This window comes from Primulina tabacum, chromosome 7, assembly GCF_025594145.1.
Source record: "Primulina tabacum isolate GXHZ01 chromosome 7, ASM2559414v2, whole genome shotgun sequence".
NCBI classification, from domain to species: domain Eukaryota; kingdom Viridiplantae; phylum Streptophyta; class Magnoliopsida; order Lamiales; family Gesneriaceae; genus Primulina; species Primulina tabacum.
The window spans coordinates 3,859,476-3,876,595 of NC_134556.1; the positions used below are offsets into that span (position 1 = coordinate 3,859,476).

The 17,120-nt window shown below is 41.0% G+C and overlaps 2 protein-coding genes across 2 annotated transcripts; one reads left to right on the top strand and one right to left on the bottom strand.

The window, feature by feature from the left end:
* Nucleotides 1-1,032: 1,032 nt before the first annotated feature.
* On the top strand, nt 1,033-1,545 carry LOC142552394 (uncharacterized). Its single transcript, XM_075662169.1, has one exon. It carries the CDS (start codon nt 1,033-1,035, stop codon nt 1,543-1,545), a length of 513 nt encoding a protein of 170 aa, XP_075518284.1.
* An 11,214-nt stretch (nt 1,546-12,759) lies between these two features.
* LOC142552395 (uncharacterized) lies at nt 12,760-16,824 on the bottom strand. Its single transcript, XM_075662170.1, has 3 exons — nt 14,713-16,824; nt 13,868-14,545; nt 12,760-13,164 (listed from the first exon to the last, which is right to left on the bottom strand). Exons 1-3 carry the CDS (start codon nt 16,822-16,824, stop codon nt 12,760-12,762), a joined length of 3,195 nt encoding a protein of 1,064 aa, XP_075518285.1.
* Nucleotides 16,825-17,120: the final 296 nt, after the last annotated feature.

Sequence of the window (17,120 nt, forward strand, 5' to 3'; positions counted from 1 at the left end):
TTTGAAGTTTATGCATCTTCATGAAAACGATATTTTAAGTACAAGTATTTTTCACTGTTATATGTTGACTGTATTACGTATTACTTGTTACCAAGATTATGGTGTGTTGAGTCTTTAGACTCACTAGGTGTGATGGATGCAGGTGAGGTTGAGGGTGGGCTTGACGGATGATTTGACTGGACTGAAGGCGCACACAACCCGAGGACCAGCGCTTCTACTTTTTATGCATTTACGATTTATAAATCATGATTTATGTTTAAGATTTTAAGACTATTTATTTATGCTTTTGAGAGATTTTTGAGAGGTTTAATATGAGCTATACTTTTCAAACTTATTGTTTTTTAGGCTTGGTAAAACAGTTGACAATTTCATTTTATGATTATTGCACTTGATTTTTAAAAATGTTAGATGGATGATGTTTTATATTAAAAGGATAAAATATTTTAGAAAAATATTTTCATGTGGTAAACGTACATGACCGAAAATTGAGTGTTTTAAAAAAATATTTTCTATTACTTTTAAAGCAATAAAAAGGGCAGACGTTTCAGTTGGTATCAGAGCAAAGGTCCTGTAAAGGGTTGTGCCACCATCAGCGCCGGGAAGATCAATCGTCAAGCCTCAAAGTTGTAAGTTTTTACATGCTTTATATGATTCAGTATGATGTTACCTGCATGACTACATGAATATTATGTTTATTGTACATCTCTACAAGTTTTTTTTAGTATTTATGCTTTGCATGCCTAAATTGCTAAATGGGATAGGATATGTCACGTGATTAGAAAAATTAGATTTAAATGCATGTTGGTTACGTTAGAATTTGGAAAAAGTTCAGATAAAATGCCTCCTAGACGTGCCCCTGTTAATGAAAACCAAGCAGAAAACAGCGTGAATCACCAAGGGAACAATCTAAGAAATGCACCACCACCAGGGGATGCTGCTGCTCGTGCTCTTGAGGGGATGGCTCGTCTCTTCGAGCAGGAGATACTGAAGCAACAGTTACAACAGTAGCAGCTACAGCAGCAGTTACAGCGGATGCAGCAGCAGCAAAAACTGCAACAGGCACCTAGGCAACAGCATGACATTTATGATCAGTTATGGAGGCTAGGGCCAAAGGAATTTTCTGGCACCACAGACCCCTTTGTTGCTGAGAATTTGATCCGTTCACTTGAGTTACACTTTTGTTATCTGGATATGGGGGACGCGGATCAAGTGAGGTGTACTACTTATCTATTCGGGGATGACGCTTCTTTATGGTGGGAGGGAGCCGAGCACAGTGTTAACCTTGATACTATCACTTGGACTCGTTTCAAGGAAATATTTTATGAAAAATACTTTACTGCCGATGTTAGAAGACGACTGATGAGGGAGTTTATGAGCCTTCGCCAGGGGGACGCGACTGTTGCCGAGTTTGTGAAAAAGTTTGATAGGGGTTGTCATTTCGTACCCCTTGTTACTGGGGATTCTGCGATGAAGCTTAAGCATTTCATGGATGGCCTACGACCTACCCTTCACAACAATGTTATGATGATGCAACCTTTGGATTAAGCTACTGCCGTCGCTTACACTTTCCAGTCCGAACAGTCTTTGAGGGACATCGATTTTGAGAATCAGCGCAAGAGGCAGCATCATCAGAATAATAATAATCAGCCTAACAAAAAGCCGTATACGGGTCCTCCTAGACCTCAAGGGCCTCAAAATCCCCAAGGTCAAGTCAAGAAACAAGCACCACAAAAGCCACAGAATCCTGGAGCACCAAAGCCTGCTGAAAGGCAACCATGCAAGGAGTGCAACCGTCTTCATCTTGGCAAATGTGAATGGGAATCATTTAAATGTTTCTACTGCAAGGAGGCTGGACATAAAGCTATTGATTGCCCAAAGAGGAAAACAGCTATACGGCACGAGCTTATGTTATGAATGCCGAAGAAGCTGAGGAAGAGGCAGACACTACACTCATTACGGGTAACCTAGTCATTTAACATTTTTATACTGCTAATTATTGCATGAAATGTTAAATTGGTTATGGGAATTGAATTGTGAACAAGATTTAACCTAGTGGAATTTAGGTTGCATGTTCTACCCTAGTTGGATGTAAGTTATGATTTTGGAAATCATGGGAAATGATGTTAATTTTGTGCCTTATTTTATGTAAAGGATGGTTGAATTCGAAATAAAAAGTTTTAGGGCCAAAATTTAAACAAAATCATAATAAAGGGGATATGGGAGAATTTCAAAATTTTGGGATTTAAATTGTAATTTTCGAAAGTTAAGGGACCAAAACGCAATTACCGAATTCGTAATGGACCATGAATGTGATTTTCATAATTTTCAAAGACTAAAATGAAAAATTTCGAAAACATAAGGGCCATAATGCAAATATCCGAAATTTTTGGGACTAAAATGCAAATTTCGAAAAATTGAAGGGCTAAAATGCAATTTTTCAAGAAATGCTTAAGTTCAACACGCAAATTATTGATATTAAATCCTTAAGTTTCAACACGAAAAAATTTAAAAGACATCTTTCACCGAAGGGAGGATCATCATTCTAGGTGTAGCTACCTATGCATTGCTAGATTCAGGAGCTACACATTCTTTTATATCTGAAACCTTCATCAAAAGACTGAATATTACTCCTCAAGATATGGGTTTGGGTTTCAAAGTTTCTATTCCATCCAGTGATCAAATGCTCACGTCTAAGATTGTCAAGAATCTGGAGCTTCGTTTATTCAAGGATGTTGTGTGGGCAGATCTTATTGTTCTTCCTATGCCTGAATTTAATATTATACTCGGCATGAATTGGCTATCAGCAAATGGAGCTTCGATTGATTTTCGTCAGCGAACAGTGTCTATTTGACCGCCTAGTGGTAGATCTTTTGTCTTTGATGCGGCGAGAAACAAGCAAATGCCACACATTATCTATTGTCTATGTGCGAGGAAGCTTATTAAGCGGTGATGCCAATCTTTTTTAGCATGTGTCACCACCACACATGCATCTGTCAGTCAGAAGTTAGAAGATGTGGATATTGTCAGAGATTTTCCTAGCGTCTTTCCCAAGGACGTTTCTGGTATTCCACATGATCGCGAAGTGGAATTCTCTATTGATCTTATGCCGGGAACCATTCCTATATCTAAAACGCCTTATCGTCTAGCACCCGCTGAAATGAATGAATTGAAAGATCAAATCCAAGAATTGCTAGACAAGGGTTTTATTCACCCTAGTTATTCTCCATGGGGCGCACCGGTATTATTTGTGAAGAAGAAAGACGGTATTATGCGTTTTTGCATCGATTATCGTGAGCTTAATCGGGTCACCATCAAAAATAAGTATCCACTGCCAAGAATTGAAGATTTATTTGATCAGTTGCAAGGAGAATCGGTATTTTCTAAGATTGATCTACGATCTAGATACCATCAACTGAAAGTAAAAGAGTTAGATGTTCATAAGACAGCATTTGGCACGAGGTATGGGCACTATGAGTTTATGGTCATGCCCTTTGGGTTGACCAATGCGCCAGCGATCTTCATGGATCTCATGAATCGCGTATTTCAGCAGTATCTAGATCAGTTCATTATAGTCTTCATTGATGACATATTGATCTATTCCAAGAGCAGAGAGGAGCATAGCCGTCACTTGAGGATCGCACTGCAGGTACTGCAAGACAGGAAGCTTTATGCCAAGTTCAGCAAGTGCGAGTTCTGGCTTGATAGAGTGGTGTTGTTAGGCCACATCATTTCTAGTGATGGCGTGGAAGTTGATCCGAGTAAAGTAGAAGCAGTGAAAGAGTGGCCACTACCGAAAAGTGTTACCGAGATTTGCAGTTTCTTGGGACTAGCTGGCTATTATCGCAAGTTTATTCAGGGGTTCTCATCTATAGCGGTACCTATGACTGCCTTGACAAAGAAGAATGTAAAGTTCATTTGGGTAGCCAAGTGTCAAGACAGTTTTTACAAGTTAAAGCAAGCCTTGATATCAGCGCCAGTGTTATCTATGCCATCAGGGCAAGGGGAGTATGTTCTTTATACCGACGCTTCTAAACTTGGTTTGGGCGTAGTTCTGATGCAAAACGACCGAGTTATCGCCTATGCGTCGAGGCAGCTGAAAATTCACGAAAAAAACTACCCTACTAATGATCTTGAGCTTGCAGCAGTAGTCTTCGCACTAAAAATTTGGAGACACTACCTTTATGGGGAGAAGTGCAAGATATTCACCGACCATAAAAGTTTGAAATACTTCTTCACCCAAAAGGAGTTGAATATGAGACAGCGCAGATGGCTTGAGTTAGTAAAGGACTATTGTGACATTAGCTACCATCTGGGAAAAGCTAATGTAGTGGCAGACGCATTGAGTAGAAAAGCAGCATTTATCACTCGATTATCACTCCAAAGACCGTTGCAGTCCGAGATACAGTGGTTTGAGCTTACAGTGTATGCTAGGGGAGAGGCCCCAAATCTTGCCACAATATCAGTCCAGTCGACTTTGAGAGATATAATTCGAGATGGACAGTCCACTAATGAGCAGTTGCAAAAGTGGAGAGCTAGAGATGAAGCCAAGGGCCGGAATTTATATTCAGTGGTGGATGGTTTAGTTCACTATTGAGATCGTCTATGGGTTCCTAGTGACGATTCTTTGAGAGTTCTTATTATGAAGGAAGCCCATGACACACTTTACTCCTTCCATCCGGGAAGTACAAAGATGTACAAAGATTTGCAGTTGTTATATTGGTGGCCAGGCATGAAGAGGGACATTATGAGATTTATATCTAAGTATTTGACTTTTCAGAAAGTTAAAGCGGAGCATCAAAGAATAGCGGGAAAATTGAAGCCACTCCCTATTCCCGAGTGGAAATGAGAAAATATCACCATGGACTTTGTAATGGGATTGCCAAAGACCGTTAAGGGATTGAATGACATCTGGGTGATAGTGGATCGTCTTACAAAATCAGCGCATTTTCTACCCATTAAGACGACATTCACCATGGTTCAGTATGGAGAGTTATATATTCGGGATATAGTTCGTCTGCATGGGATTCCAATGTCTATTGTTTCTGACAGTGATCCGAGATTCACATCATCTTTTTGGAAAAGTTTGAATGCAGCGATGGGGACCAAGTTATTGTTCAGTACATCATTACACCCTCAAACCGATGGTCAGTCAGAAAGAGTTATACAGATTTTGGAAGATCTACTACGAGCATGTGTTATTGATTTTCAAAGCAGTTGGGAACCAAAGTTACCTCTAGTGGAGTTCACATACAATAATAGTTTCCAATCATCAATCGGGATGGCTCCTTTTGAGGCACTCTATAGAAGAAAATGTAGATCTCCTATTCATTGAGACGAGGTCTGGAAAAGAATAGATATTGGTCCGGATGTGATTGAAGAGACTGCCGAGCTTGTAGTCAAAATTCGTGAGAGAATGAAGACTGCACAAAGCGGACGAAAGAGTTATGCGGACAAAAGACGAAGGGACTTAGAGTTTGCAGTGGGCGACCATGTATTTGTGAAAATAGCACCTATGAAGGATGTTATGCGCTTTGACAATAAAGGCAAGCTTAATCCAAGATTTATAGGTCCGTTTGAGATTTTTGAGAGGATTGGGACAATAGCTTATAGAGTGGCATTGCCACAAACACTTTCTGGAGTTCATAACGTGTTCCACATTTCGATGCTGCGGAAGTACATGTCGAATTCCTCACATGTACTAAATTATGAACCTCTTCAATTAACTCCAAATATGACATATGAAAAAAGACCTGTACAGATCTTAGCAAGACAAGAAAGAAGATTGCGAAACAAAGTCATTCCAATGGTCAAGGTCAAGTGGTTGAATCACTCGGAAGAGGAAGCTACGTGGGAAACCGAGAGGGACTTGAAGGGTCGCTATCCAGAATTATTCGGTAAGTTCTAATTTCGAGGACGAAATTCTATTTAAGGGGGGGAGGAATTGTAAGGTCCAAAATTAAGAAGACGTAATCCAACTGCATGCGAATAATGGGGGAGGAATTGTAAGGTTCAAAATTATTTTTAATTATTTAAAATATAGTTGATGGTTTTTCATATTTTTGAAAATAATGGATTTTGGGGTGATTTAAACTCCGGTGCGTAAATTTTATCGGTGTTGATTTTTCAAATAAAATACGAGCTTTTTGGCAGCTCGACTAATAAAATCACAAATTTATTTAAACAAAAACCTTGATAATATTTTATTAAATTCTAATTAAGACTAATGGGCTTAATTTAGAGGCTTAATAGGCCTAAAGCTTTGTTAGTATCTAATTAGCTATTTAATACACTAATCACCTAAAACCCTACCCTCAAAGTCACGCCTCACTCTCCCAAAAATTCAGAAAACTCTCCCAAACAAAGACACGGCACACACGGAACACACGGCACACATACAAAGCATATTGAAGGGTTTTTCGAAGGTTCAAGGAGAAACAAGCCAAGGTTTCGATCCGTTCTTCGTCGTCAACGTTATTTCGTGCGTATAAAACGCAAAGGCACGCCATACATCTCCTTTTTTCATCCATCATATCATATTATTGTTTTAAATATTGTATGCATGAAAAACATGGATTTATTTTTCAGTATTTTCGGTATATTGCATGCACACATGGGGAAACATGAGATTTTGATGCAAATTTATAGATTTATTATTGTAAAGGGGGCTGCCATGAACGTAAGATGGAACAAGTGGTGTCTATACATGAATTAAAGTCCTAACATGCTCACCTTAAGCACCAAAGTCGAACGAATCAAGCAACAATGCAGCAACCGATTTCTGCTGTCATGGGGCTTAGGGGATCGGGTTCATGAGCAAAGGGGAGGGCTGGCCTTGGCTTGGGTTCATGGCTGGCTAGAGGTTTGATTGAGTCTGGAGCAGAGTCCTAGCCAAGCTAGGACTCGGGTTTGAGGGCTGGGAGGAGTCCTGATACACAAGGACTCATACCCGAGAGCAAGCACAGTTTTCGTGCATGGGGCGCGCAGCTTGCTGGGAGGGAAGGGCTTAGTCCAAGGCTCAGGGGCTGGGCTAGGGAGAGTTCTAAGGGTCTTAGGGAAGTGCACACGTGTTGGTTCAGGGGCTGGTGACCGATGATTTCGGTTGGGATTAATTCTAGCAAGCGGACTAGGTCAAGTTATAGTAATTGGACGACAAGTCCAAGTATCGATCCCACAGAGACTACTTTTTAAGTACCAAGATTTAAATTATTTAATTTAATCTAGGCAAGCGATAAAAAGTGATTTGATGATTATTTAAACTAATTAAATCAAAATAATTTATGCTAAATTAATGACTAAAATCAAATTTTCAGAAAAGCTTGGGACTTGGGGATTTTCAAATATGAATAAAATGACCGGGAACACACGACGGTAACAAACTCTGATTATTATCATGCACTGGAATTATTTAACTACAGATTATTCGAAGTCACGATGCAATCCTCTTTAATTATAAACCTATTTCTAGAATTTATAATCCTATTTTCATTTAACAGTCCAATTATTTCTAATTGAATTTAATTAAACAAAAACGCATTTATCGACGATAGAATTACAGCTGTCGCCTAAAATCGCACACTGAAACCAAATACTATTTCTAGTCGGTTTAACCGTGTGTTGATTAATATTTTTGAAGCTAAATTCAATCTATTCCCTTTCGAGTCAAGATCGAACAACAAACATGCAAATAATTGACCAGATTAAAAGCACGAAAATTACGCAAACATTAATCAATAACATAGAATAATTTTATAAATCAAACAATCCAACGAATAAACAAAATCAATCGTTTGTCCCTATCGTGGTCCCGATCACAAGAGAAAATTACTCCATAAATTCAAAACTCAAATCAAATTTAATATTCGAATTCATGACTGAAAATAAGACAATAAGGATGGAGAAAATCTCAGCGATGGTGCGCGGGTCTTGCGTGTAAAGTGCACGAATTTCTCTCGTTTCTCCCAAGCCGTCACCGTCTTCGGAAGCGTGAAAGTTCTCCCTTTTTTTCTCTCCAAGTCGGCTGAAAAACGTCCCGATCTCCCAAAATCCCAATCCAATCTTCTATTTTTCTCTTTTATTCTTCCAAATCTTCGCGAAATCTGATCTCCAAATCATGTACACGGACCCCGTGCATACCTTCGGCGTTGGGTCCGTGTATGTTCGATAAAAATTTCATTCCGGGAAACATAGGACACGGACCCCGTGTCGGGGTCCGTGTAAAGGTCCGTGTAGGTTCGATTTAATTCTTCCTCAAATGATGCTTGACACGAACCCCGTGTAGGTATCCGTCTCCAGGTCCGGCATGGCTCGTGAATTTCTGTATCCTGGGATATTAGGACTCGGCCCTAATACGGGGTCCGTGTATGGGTCCGGGTGCTCTCCTTGTGATCTTTTCCTATTTTTCCGGGTGTTTCTGACATGGCATTGCGATGTTTGACTCTTCTTTCTTTTCTTTGGCTATTTATCATCTTTTGGTCAAACCTGCAAAAGGCAATAATACCACGAAATAAGCGCGAAACTCGGAATAAAAACGCCAGATAAGCACGAATACGACAAAATAAAGTCCCTAAAATGCTATATAATTCGTGCTTATCAACTCCCCCACACTTAACCTTTGTTCGTCCTCGAACAATTCAGAAAAAAATAAAGATGAGAAATATCTCAGATTCAGAACTCAAGTACCACAATCAAAACTTCTCAATTTGTCAAACTCTTTCACCCCCGGTCAAAAGATCGCGCTTCGCATATCACAAGATTCGTTTTCGTCGCAATTTAAGATTCAAACATTTGCCCAGTAAGGATCAACAGAACAAGATGTGTGTAGTGTGCAGGTCAGACTCGTACTCATTACTAGCTACTTGGTTTCAGGATCACCTATATTCATTTTCATTTTTTTTTTTGAAACGCCCCATATGCTTGACTTTCATACCCCTCTCTACTAAATGTTGAACAACGATGACTTGGTTAATAGGTCTTTTCAAGCTTGTAACGTAAGGCCAAGGTTCACGGCTACAATAAAAGATATGGGATTCAAAGTGAGAGAAAATAAAAATATTTCTGCAGCACATTCATTCAACTTTTGACTCATCACCAATTTCTGTATTTTCATCATTTTCAGAGCTCTATCGTCTCCTTTCTTTCTCATTGTCCACCAACCTTCACCCACAGATTTTTCGGGTGTTTTTAATAGTGTACACTTTCCTCCCTTTTCTTTTCTTTTCTATATATATATTTTTTTTCATGAATAAGGATTCATCGACTCCTTCACACATATTTCTTCAATCATTGGGGTATTTCAAACATGTCAATGTGTACAGGAGGTTTATTTCTCTCACATGTAGGTAGGAAAAAGTGTATAGGCTGAAATTCAGGTAGTTGATGTGGGACATTGAATAAATTACGAATGGGGGCTAATTGTGTGTCATCGACACACATCATTCGATTTTTTTATAGGCTAAAAAGGGTTACTAGAGACAATAAATGATGTATCGGTTAGGCTTGAAAGGCTCAAACGGTCCAAAGATCGCCTAAATCATCCCTAAGTCACCATCGTTCGTATTTTCGCTTCGAGGGCTAATCAGACAAGTTCTAGGGATCGTTGTTCGATTTTTTTTATTTATTTATTTTTTTAACAAAAGTTCACATTTCACCAATTCACTATCAATGAGTAAAAGTTTGACCACGTGCATTGAATGAAATGTTGATACAGAACTGGTTCATGTTTGACTCTCTCCTTAAAACTACGACTCCTCTCATTCAATACTAGGCATGAAACTATTTCCCGGGTGATCCAGAATGTAACAAATTAATCCGATTATTAAGGGAAACAAGAGTTCTTTGTCTAAAAATAGTTCCATCTTACGTGAAAAGTGATGTTAATTGTTGTGCAACAATGTGTAACAATACTGACCCACCCCCACACTTTGAAATCGACACTGCCCTCAGTGTAAAACAATATAAAATGAACTATCAAGAATGTTAAAGTGAACACTTCCCTGGTAAAATGTCGAGTACGTGGTGGAAATGAAGTAGAAATCAGCAAATCCTGAAAGGAATGACATCGAATGCACCAAGAACCGTAAAACGGAATAGACAAAACACGCAATCACTCAAACCAAAAAAGAATCCAAACTAAAATAATCATCAATAATAAGTATTCCCCTAAGATCCACAACAATGTATGAATGAAATGTAAGAGAAATAAAAGAGAAAACCGATCAAAGCTCCCACACGTCCTAACAAAATAAAACAAACTACTCATTATCGGATCCCAGCTTCAAGTCCTCTAAGTCATCTAGTGCAGATCTGTCCCAGGGATGGTGCATAGGCATCGGGGGACTGTTGCTCGATTCGAGCCAAGCGGGTGCGAATGTCGTCGATGCAATCAAGTAATGACAAGTAAAACTGACGTCTGGCTCGCGAGGTGCGCTGTCTAGGGGGTATACCAGCTTGAGGGCCAGCTCGGGCATCCAATGCCGCTTCTTCCTCCACACGATCTTCCCAGGCTCGGTCATCGAGTGTAGGTGGAGGCACCGGCGGGTCACGAGGATGAGGAGTGATATGGCCACTCCCAAGGTTCCGATACCAAGCACTCTGTCTGAAAATGAAATACATCCCCTGCATGGCCTGGGATGACAGCATCTGAGTGGAAGTCGGGAGAAAAGAGGTCTCACCCGTGAAATCGACACCATGGGCCGCCAAAATGCGAGAAATGATGATCGGGAAAGGGGCGTATGGTGTCTTATTCTTCTTGCCCCTAAGCCATTCAGCATCTTATCTATGATGTAAAGGTCCATATGATGCACCTCGTTGTTCCCTGCTTTCCTCGGAATGATATTCGTCCCCGTAAAGTAACAGATGAGCCGATCCAGCAGCGGGAGGGACGTGGGGAGTACAGTGGAGCGGGAGCCGGTAGGAGATAAGCGGTACTGCAGTCGGTGCCGAGCTTCAGGGATCCGAAAGGTGAGATCCGAGAAGAAGATATCTACTTGATTAAAGGACACCGGCGGCCCTTCATTTGGGACACTCAAAATCGCAGCCAGGTCAGCGCTGGTCAACTCAATCGGCACTCCTTTGACGTAAGTGCGCAAATGTGGCAGCCCGGTCTTGTCCCTCTCCTCAACATTGGCATAGAATTGCCACACCAGATCTGGGTAATATGGGCCGGAGATATCCAGAATAGGTCCCCATCCAAATTTATCAAACTCTGCCCGGAGTGGCACCTCGTGGTCAATTCCTGGGATGAATAGAGCGCTCAACGATGACCGAGTTCCCGTGGAGAGCCGAGTACCACTCAAAATATCTCGGCTAGTGAACTTAGAAGCATCAAATGACAACCTGGTTGACGCAGAGGACGAAGAGGTACCGGCTCGTGCACGTTTACTGCTTTGTTTTCGCGGAGGCATTTTGATTCAAACGAATAGATTCCAAACCCAACCAATCAAGCACAACAATCTACAGAGGATCACAATCAAATTGAAAAAAATCAAGCTAAGCCCAACATACCGCAATAAATCAATACCCACAGCGAATCAATCCACAACCAAAACGCGCAACAACAAATTTACCCGAAGAAAACACTGACAGGAGGCCAAGTGAAATCCAAGAACAATTGAGATCCAACAATCAACACGCTCAACAACAAACTATCTCGAAGACGGACTCAATTAATAACAAGGCGATCCTTGACACAATCAAATTCCAACCAATCCACAAATCGAAGAATAGCACCCAACAACCGAAATTGATACTCAAACGATAACCAGACGAACATGCAATATTCCTATGGGATGGAAGGGAAAGCCACGCTTACCGGAGTTGGGCGATGCGGTGGTGCAGCAGGGGCTATGTAGAGAGGGATTTATGGTTGTGGAGTAGGCGCACGGTGTCTCAGTAGGTGGCGGTAGGAGCGGCGGTGGTGATGGCGGCGACTAATGGTGATATGTAGCAGGCGAGGGCGGCGGCGGCGGAGGGAAAGAGGATCAATATTTGAGGGTTAGGGATTCAAAAGAGGGAAGCCGCGAAGTTATTTTGAATCTGCTGAAAATTAGGAGGCCCGGACCCCGTGTAGCGGTCCGTTCTCGTACGTGAAAATGAGGAATTTTGAAATCGTTGACACGGACACCGTGTAAAGGTCCGGGCCTACATCCGTGTGGTTTCGCGAACAAAATGTTAAATCTGAAATAGTTGGATACGGACCCCGTGTAGGGATCCGGGTATGCGTCCAGGTACGTTCGCAAATTTGAAATTCTTGGAAAAAATGGACACGGACCCCGTGTAGGGGTCCGGATCGTGATCCGTGTTTGCTCGGCAGTTTCACAAGTCGGGGAATAAATCGACACGGACCCTGGGCAGGGGTCCGGGGTGACTCGGCACGCAAAATCGAAAAGTTTGAACGAATTAGAAACGGACTATGACCCATTTACACAATGCAAAATCAGATATCTACAATTCTTATAAATTTACACATCAAAATTGAAACTCAATCAAGCACACAAGATGCAAGAATTGTACAGAAACTTCCCTGGACTATTTGACGTTCTGAAACCGCTTGTTCCAATAGAATCCCGACATTTAAGAAATCCCACCGCCAATGAATAAACTACCTGCACCACCATTCACTGAGAATAACTCACGAACAATGCCGAAAACAAAAAGAAAGAAAACTAAAATAAAAGACGAAAGAAAAATAAAACTAAACACTGGGTTGCCTCCCAGCAAGCGCTAAATTTATAGTCGATAGCCTGACTGTACTCCCATGATTCAGTTTGGATCCCGCAGATCCACTGTGGTCGGCTCATCGGGTATGGCACCACCATGATAAACCTTCAGCCTATGCCCATTTACTTTGAAAGGTCTAGTTGCTTCACTAGTGATCTCTACTGTCCCGTAGGGGAACACTTGCGTGATTGTATATGGTCCTGACCACCGTGAACGCAACTTACCTGGCATCAATTTCAGGCGAGAATTATATAATAGGACCAGTTGTCCCACCACAAATTCTCGATGGACTATGTTCTGATCATGCCAACGTTTTGTTTTCTCTTTGTAAAGCTTGGCATTCTCGTAAGCCTCCAACTGAAACTCGTCCAATTCATTCAGCTGCAGAACTCTCTCGTCACCTGTGGCTTTAGCATCAAAATTCAAGAATTTAGTAGCCCAATAAGCCTTATGTTAAAGTTCAACAGATAGGTGACACGACTTCCCATACAACAATTTAAAAGGGGACATGCCAATGGGGTTTTAAAAGCAGTGCGGTAAGCCCAAAGTGCATCTTCGAGTTTTCTAGACCATTCTTTTCTTGAAGCACCGACAGTCTTCTCGAGAATGCGTTTAAGTTCTATGTTCGATACCTTCGACTTGGCCACTAGTTTGAGGGTGATAAGGTGTGGCCACCTTATGTCGGACCCCATACTTGGCCAACAGACTGTCAAACTGACGATTGCAAAAGTGAGTACCCTCATCGCTAATAATGGCTCTAGGTGTGCCAAAACGTGAGAAAATACTTTTCATGAGAAAATGAACGACAACCCTAGAATCATTTGTTTTGCATGCAAGTGCCTCCACCCATTTTGACACGTAATCTACAGCCACCAAAATATACTTGTTCCCAAAAGAAACTGGGAATGGACCCATGAAATCGATACCCCACACATCAAATAATTCACACACAAGAATATTATTGAGAGGTAATTCATGTCTCCTGGAGATATTACCTGTGCGCTGACAATCTGGACATTTTGTGACATATTCATGCGCATCCTTAAGTAGGCCAATAAAAACAAGACTGGAGTACTTTGGACGCAGTTCTAGTTGCCCCAAAATGGCCTCCAGCCGGACCAGCATGACAATGAAACAAAATTTCTCTTACCTTTTCTTGGGGGATACATCTCCGGATTATACTGTCTGCACATATTCTGAACAAATAAGGGTCCTCCCACAAATAATATTTCACATCTGAGAAAAACTTCTTCTTTTGCTGATAGGTGAAATGGGGAGGAATGAACTTACTTGATAGATAATTAACAAAATCGCCATACCACGGCAAACTGTTGATTTCAAAGGGTTGTTCATCCGGGAAGTCATAGCGAATAAAGTCATTACCTTGAATAGGATTCTCCAAACGCAAAAGATGGTCTGCAACTTGATTCTCTGTCCCCTTCCTATCGATTATCTCCAGGTCGAATTCCTGCAAAAGAAGAATCCAACGAATTAGCCTTGGTTTTGCATCTTTCATAGCCATCAAATATTTCAAGGCTGAATGATCGGTATGCACTACAACTTTGATCCCTATCAAATACGATTTAAACTTATCCAGAGCAAAAACCACAGCAAGAAGCTCCTTCTCTGTAGTAGCATAGTTCAGTTGGGCAGCGGACAGTGTCATGCTAGCATAGTAGATGACATGAATCCATTTATCCCTCTTTTGGCCCAACACTGCTCCTAGAGCTGTGTCACTTGCGTCACACATCACCTCAAATGACGACCCCCAATCAGGTGCTATCATCACAGGTGCGGTGATCAATTTCTCCTTCAAAATCTGAAATTCCTGCACACACTCATCAGAAAAATCAAAGTGCACATCTTTTATCAGTAAGTTGGTCAGAGGCTTAGCAATGCAGGAAAAATCTTTGATAAAGCGTGTATAAAACCCTGCATATCTAGAAAACTACGCACTCCTCTGATGTTTGTTGGGGCTGGGAGTTTTTCAATTACTTCAATCCTTGCCTTATCAACTTCGATCCCATTTTCAGAAATTTTGTGCCCCAACACTATTTCTTCTCTCACCATGAAATGGCATTTTTCCCAGTTCAAAACCAAATTTGACTCCTCACATCTCTCCAAGACTTTAGACAGATTAAACAAACATGTATCAAACGAAGAGCCAAAGACAGAAAAATCATCCATGAATATTTCAATAAAGTCCTCAATCATATCGTGAAAAATTGCCATCATGCATCGTTGGAAAGTCGCTGGTGCATTACATAGACCGAATGGCATTCGTTTATATGCAAATGTCCCATAAGGACAAGTAAAAGTGGTTTTCTCCTGATCTTCAGGGTCAATGGGAATTTGCATATAACCGGAATAACCATCCAGGAAACAGTAGAAAGAATGTCCAGCCAACCTTTCCAACACTTGATCAATAAATGGGAGGGGGAAGTGGTCTTTACGGGTGGCGTCATTAAGTTTTCTATAATCAATGCAAACACGCCACCCCGTAACAGTTCTGGTAGGAATTAATTCATTATTTTCATTCTTCACAACAGTGAACCCACCTTTTTTCGGAACAACTTGCACTGGACTAACCCACCTACTATCAGAAATTGGGTAAGTAATACCTGCGTCCAGTAGCTTTATCACCTCTTTCTTCACCACCTCTTGCATAGCCGGGTTTAGACGTCTTTGAGGTTGGGTAGATGTCTTGTGGTCGGCCTCCATCAGAATTTTGTGCATGCACATGGAGGAGCTGATCCCCTTTATGTCAGCAATACTCCAACCTATGGCTTTGATGTTATCTCTCAAGACTTGCAGTAGCTTTTCTTCCTCCATACCTGTCAAAGTAGATGAAACAATTACTGGCAATTTATTATTATCAAGCAAAAACAGATATTTTAAGTGCGAAGGAAGAGGTTTCATCTCTAGGATTGGGGCTTCTTCGATGGATGACTTTAAAGGTTTTGGGATATGCCCAAGCTCCGCAATCCTAGAATTTACCATCTTGGAAATTGGTCTGCCTGATTCCAGATACTGCATGTATTCCTTAATATCCTCATTTTCCAACTCTCCTGGGCATAAATCAATCAAAAAAATCTCCAAAGGATCTTCACCTATCAATTCCTGCAAACCACACTCAACAAGTTCGTCAGTAGCATCAATTCTAAAGCAATCAGATGTATCATTAGGATATTTGATGGACTGAAAAACATTAAACACCACACTCTCATCATTCAGTCTCAACACCAACTCACCCTTTTGTACATCTATCAGAGCTTTCCCAGTGGCTAAAAACGGTCTTCCTAAAATAAGAGGAATCTCACGATCCTCTGCCATATCCAACACAACAAAATCAACTGGAAAAATGAACTTGTCAACCTTTACTAACACATCCTCTACAACTCCCCTAGGATATTTAATTGATCTATCGGCTAACTGTAGGGACATTGTAGTTGTCTTCACTTTACCTATTTTCAGCTTCTCAAAACATGAGTATGGCATCAAGTTAATGCTTGCACCTAAGTCACACAAAGCTTTACTAAAATTCGATGTTCCAATAGTACAAGGGATAGAGAAACTACCTGGATCATAAAGCTTCGGGGGGAGTTTATTTTGTAAAATTGCAGAACATTCTTCAGAAAGCTTAACTGTCTCAAAGTCAACAAATTTCCTCTTGTTTGATAAAATCTCTTTAAGAAATTTTGCATATGAAGGCATTTGAGCTAAAGCTTCTGCAAATGGGATATTTATATGCAGCTTTTTGAAAATCTCAAGAAATTTTGAAAATTGAGTATCCAATTGCAGTTGCTTAGCTCTTTGGGGAAAAGAGAGTGAATTAATATCAATATTGGAGTTTGAGTTTCGAGACTTACCTTTCTCCCTTGCGTCCTCTGACCTTTGCTTGGATAATTCCTTCTCCTTCACATCGCCTTCAACATCGATCACTTCCTGCTTTATGGGAGACGTCACCGTGACTGCATTGACACCTTTTGGATTCTTTTCCGTGTCACTAGGTAGTGTACCCGGAGCTTGTGTAGCCATTTGTGTCGCTAATTGCCCTAGTTGCGTCTCCACTCTTTGCATCATGGCATCATGGTTTTGCCATCTCATCTCATTCCCGGCTATGTACTTTGCAAAGCATGTCCTCAAGGTTTGACTTGCTATCCTGTGGCTTGAAACCGGGTGGCATAGAAGGTCCAACACCTTGCGGAGGTTTAGGTGGTTGCTGAGGAGGCTTTTGCTGTGTAGGATGTTGTGGAGGATTAAAATGTAGTGGCTCAACAGAATTTTCTGACGGTCTCCACCCAAAATTAGGATGATTCCTCCAACCCGGATTATATGAGAAACTGTATGGATTATATTGCTGACGACCCTGGTTTCCCACATAATTTATTGAATCCCCTCCA

Excerpts from the sequence above, each read along its gene's own strand:
- LOC142552394 (XM_075662169.1), top strand. The coding sequence starts at position 1,033 with ATGCAGCAGCAGCAAAAACTGCAACAGGCACCTAGGCAACAGCATGAC.
- LOC142552395 (XM_075662170.1), bottom strand. The coding sequence starts at position 16,824 with ATGAGATGGCAAAACCATGATGCCATGATGCAAAGAGTGGAGACGCAA. Across the intron at positions 14,546-14,712 it reads TTGATAAGGCAAGGATTGAA|GAATTTCAGATTTTGAAGGA; the intron begins GTAATTGAAAAA and ends GAGTGTGTGCAG. Across the intron at positions 13,165-13,867 it reads GATGTATCCCCCAAGAAAAG|GCTTATTGGGCTACTAAATT; the intron begins GTAAGAGAAATT and ends CTTTAACATAAG.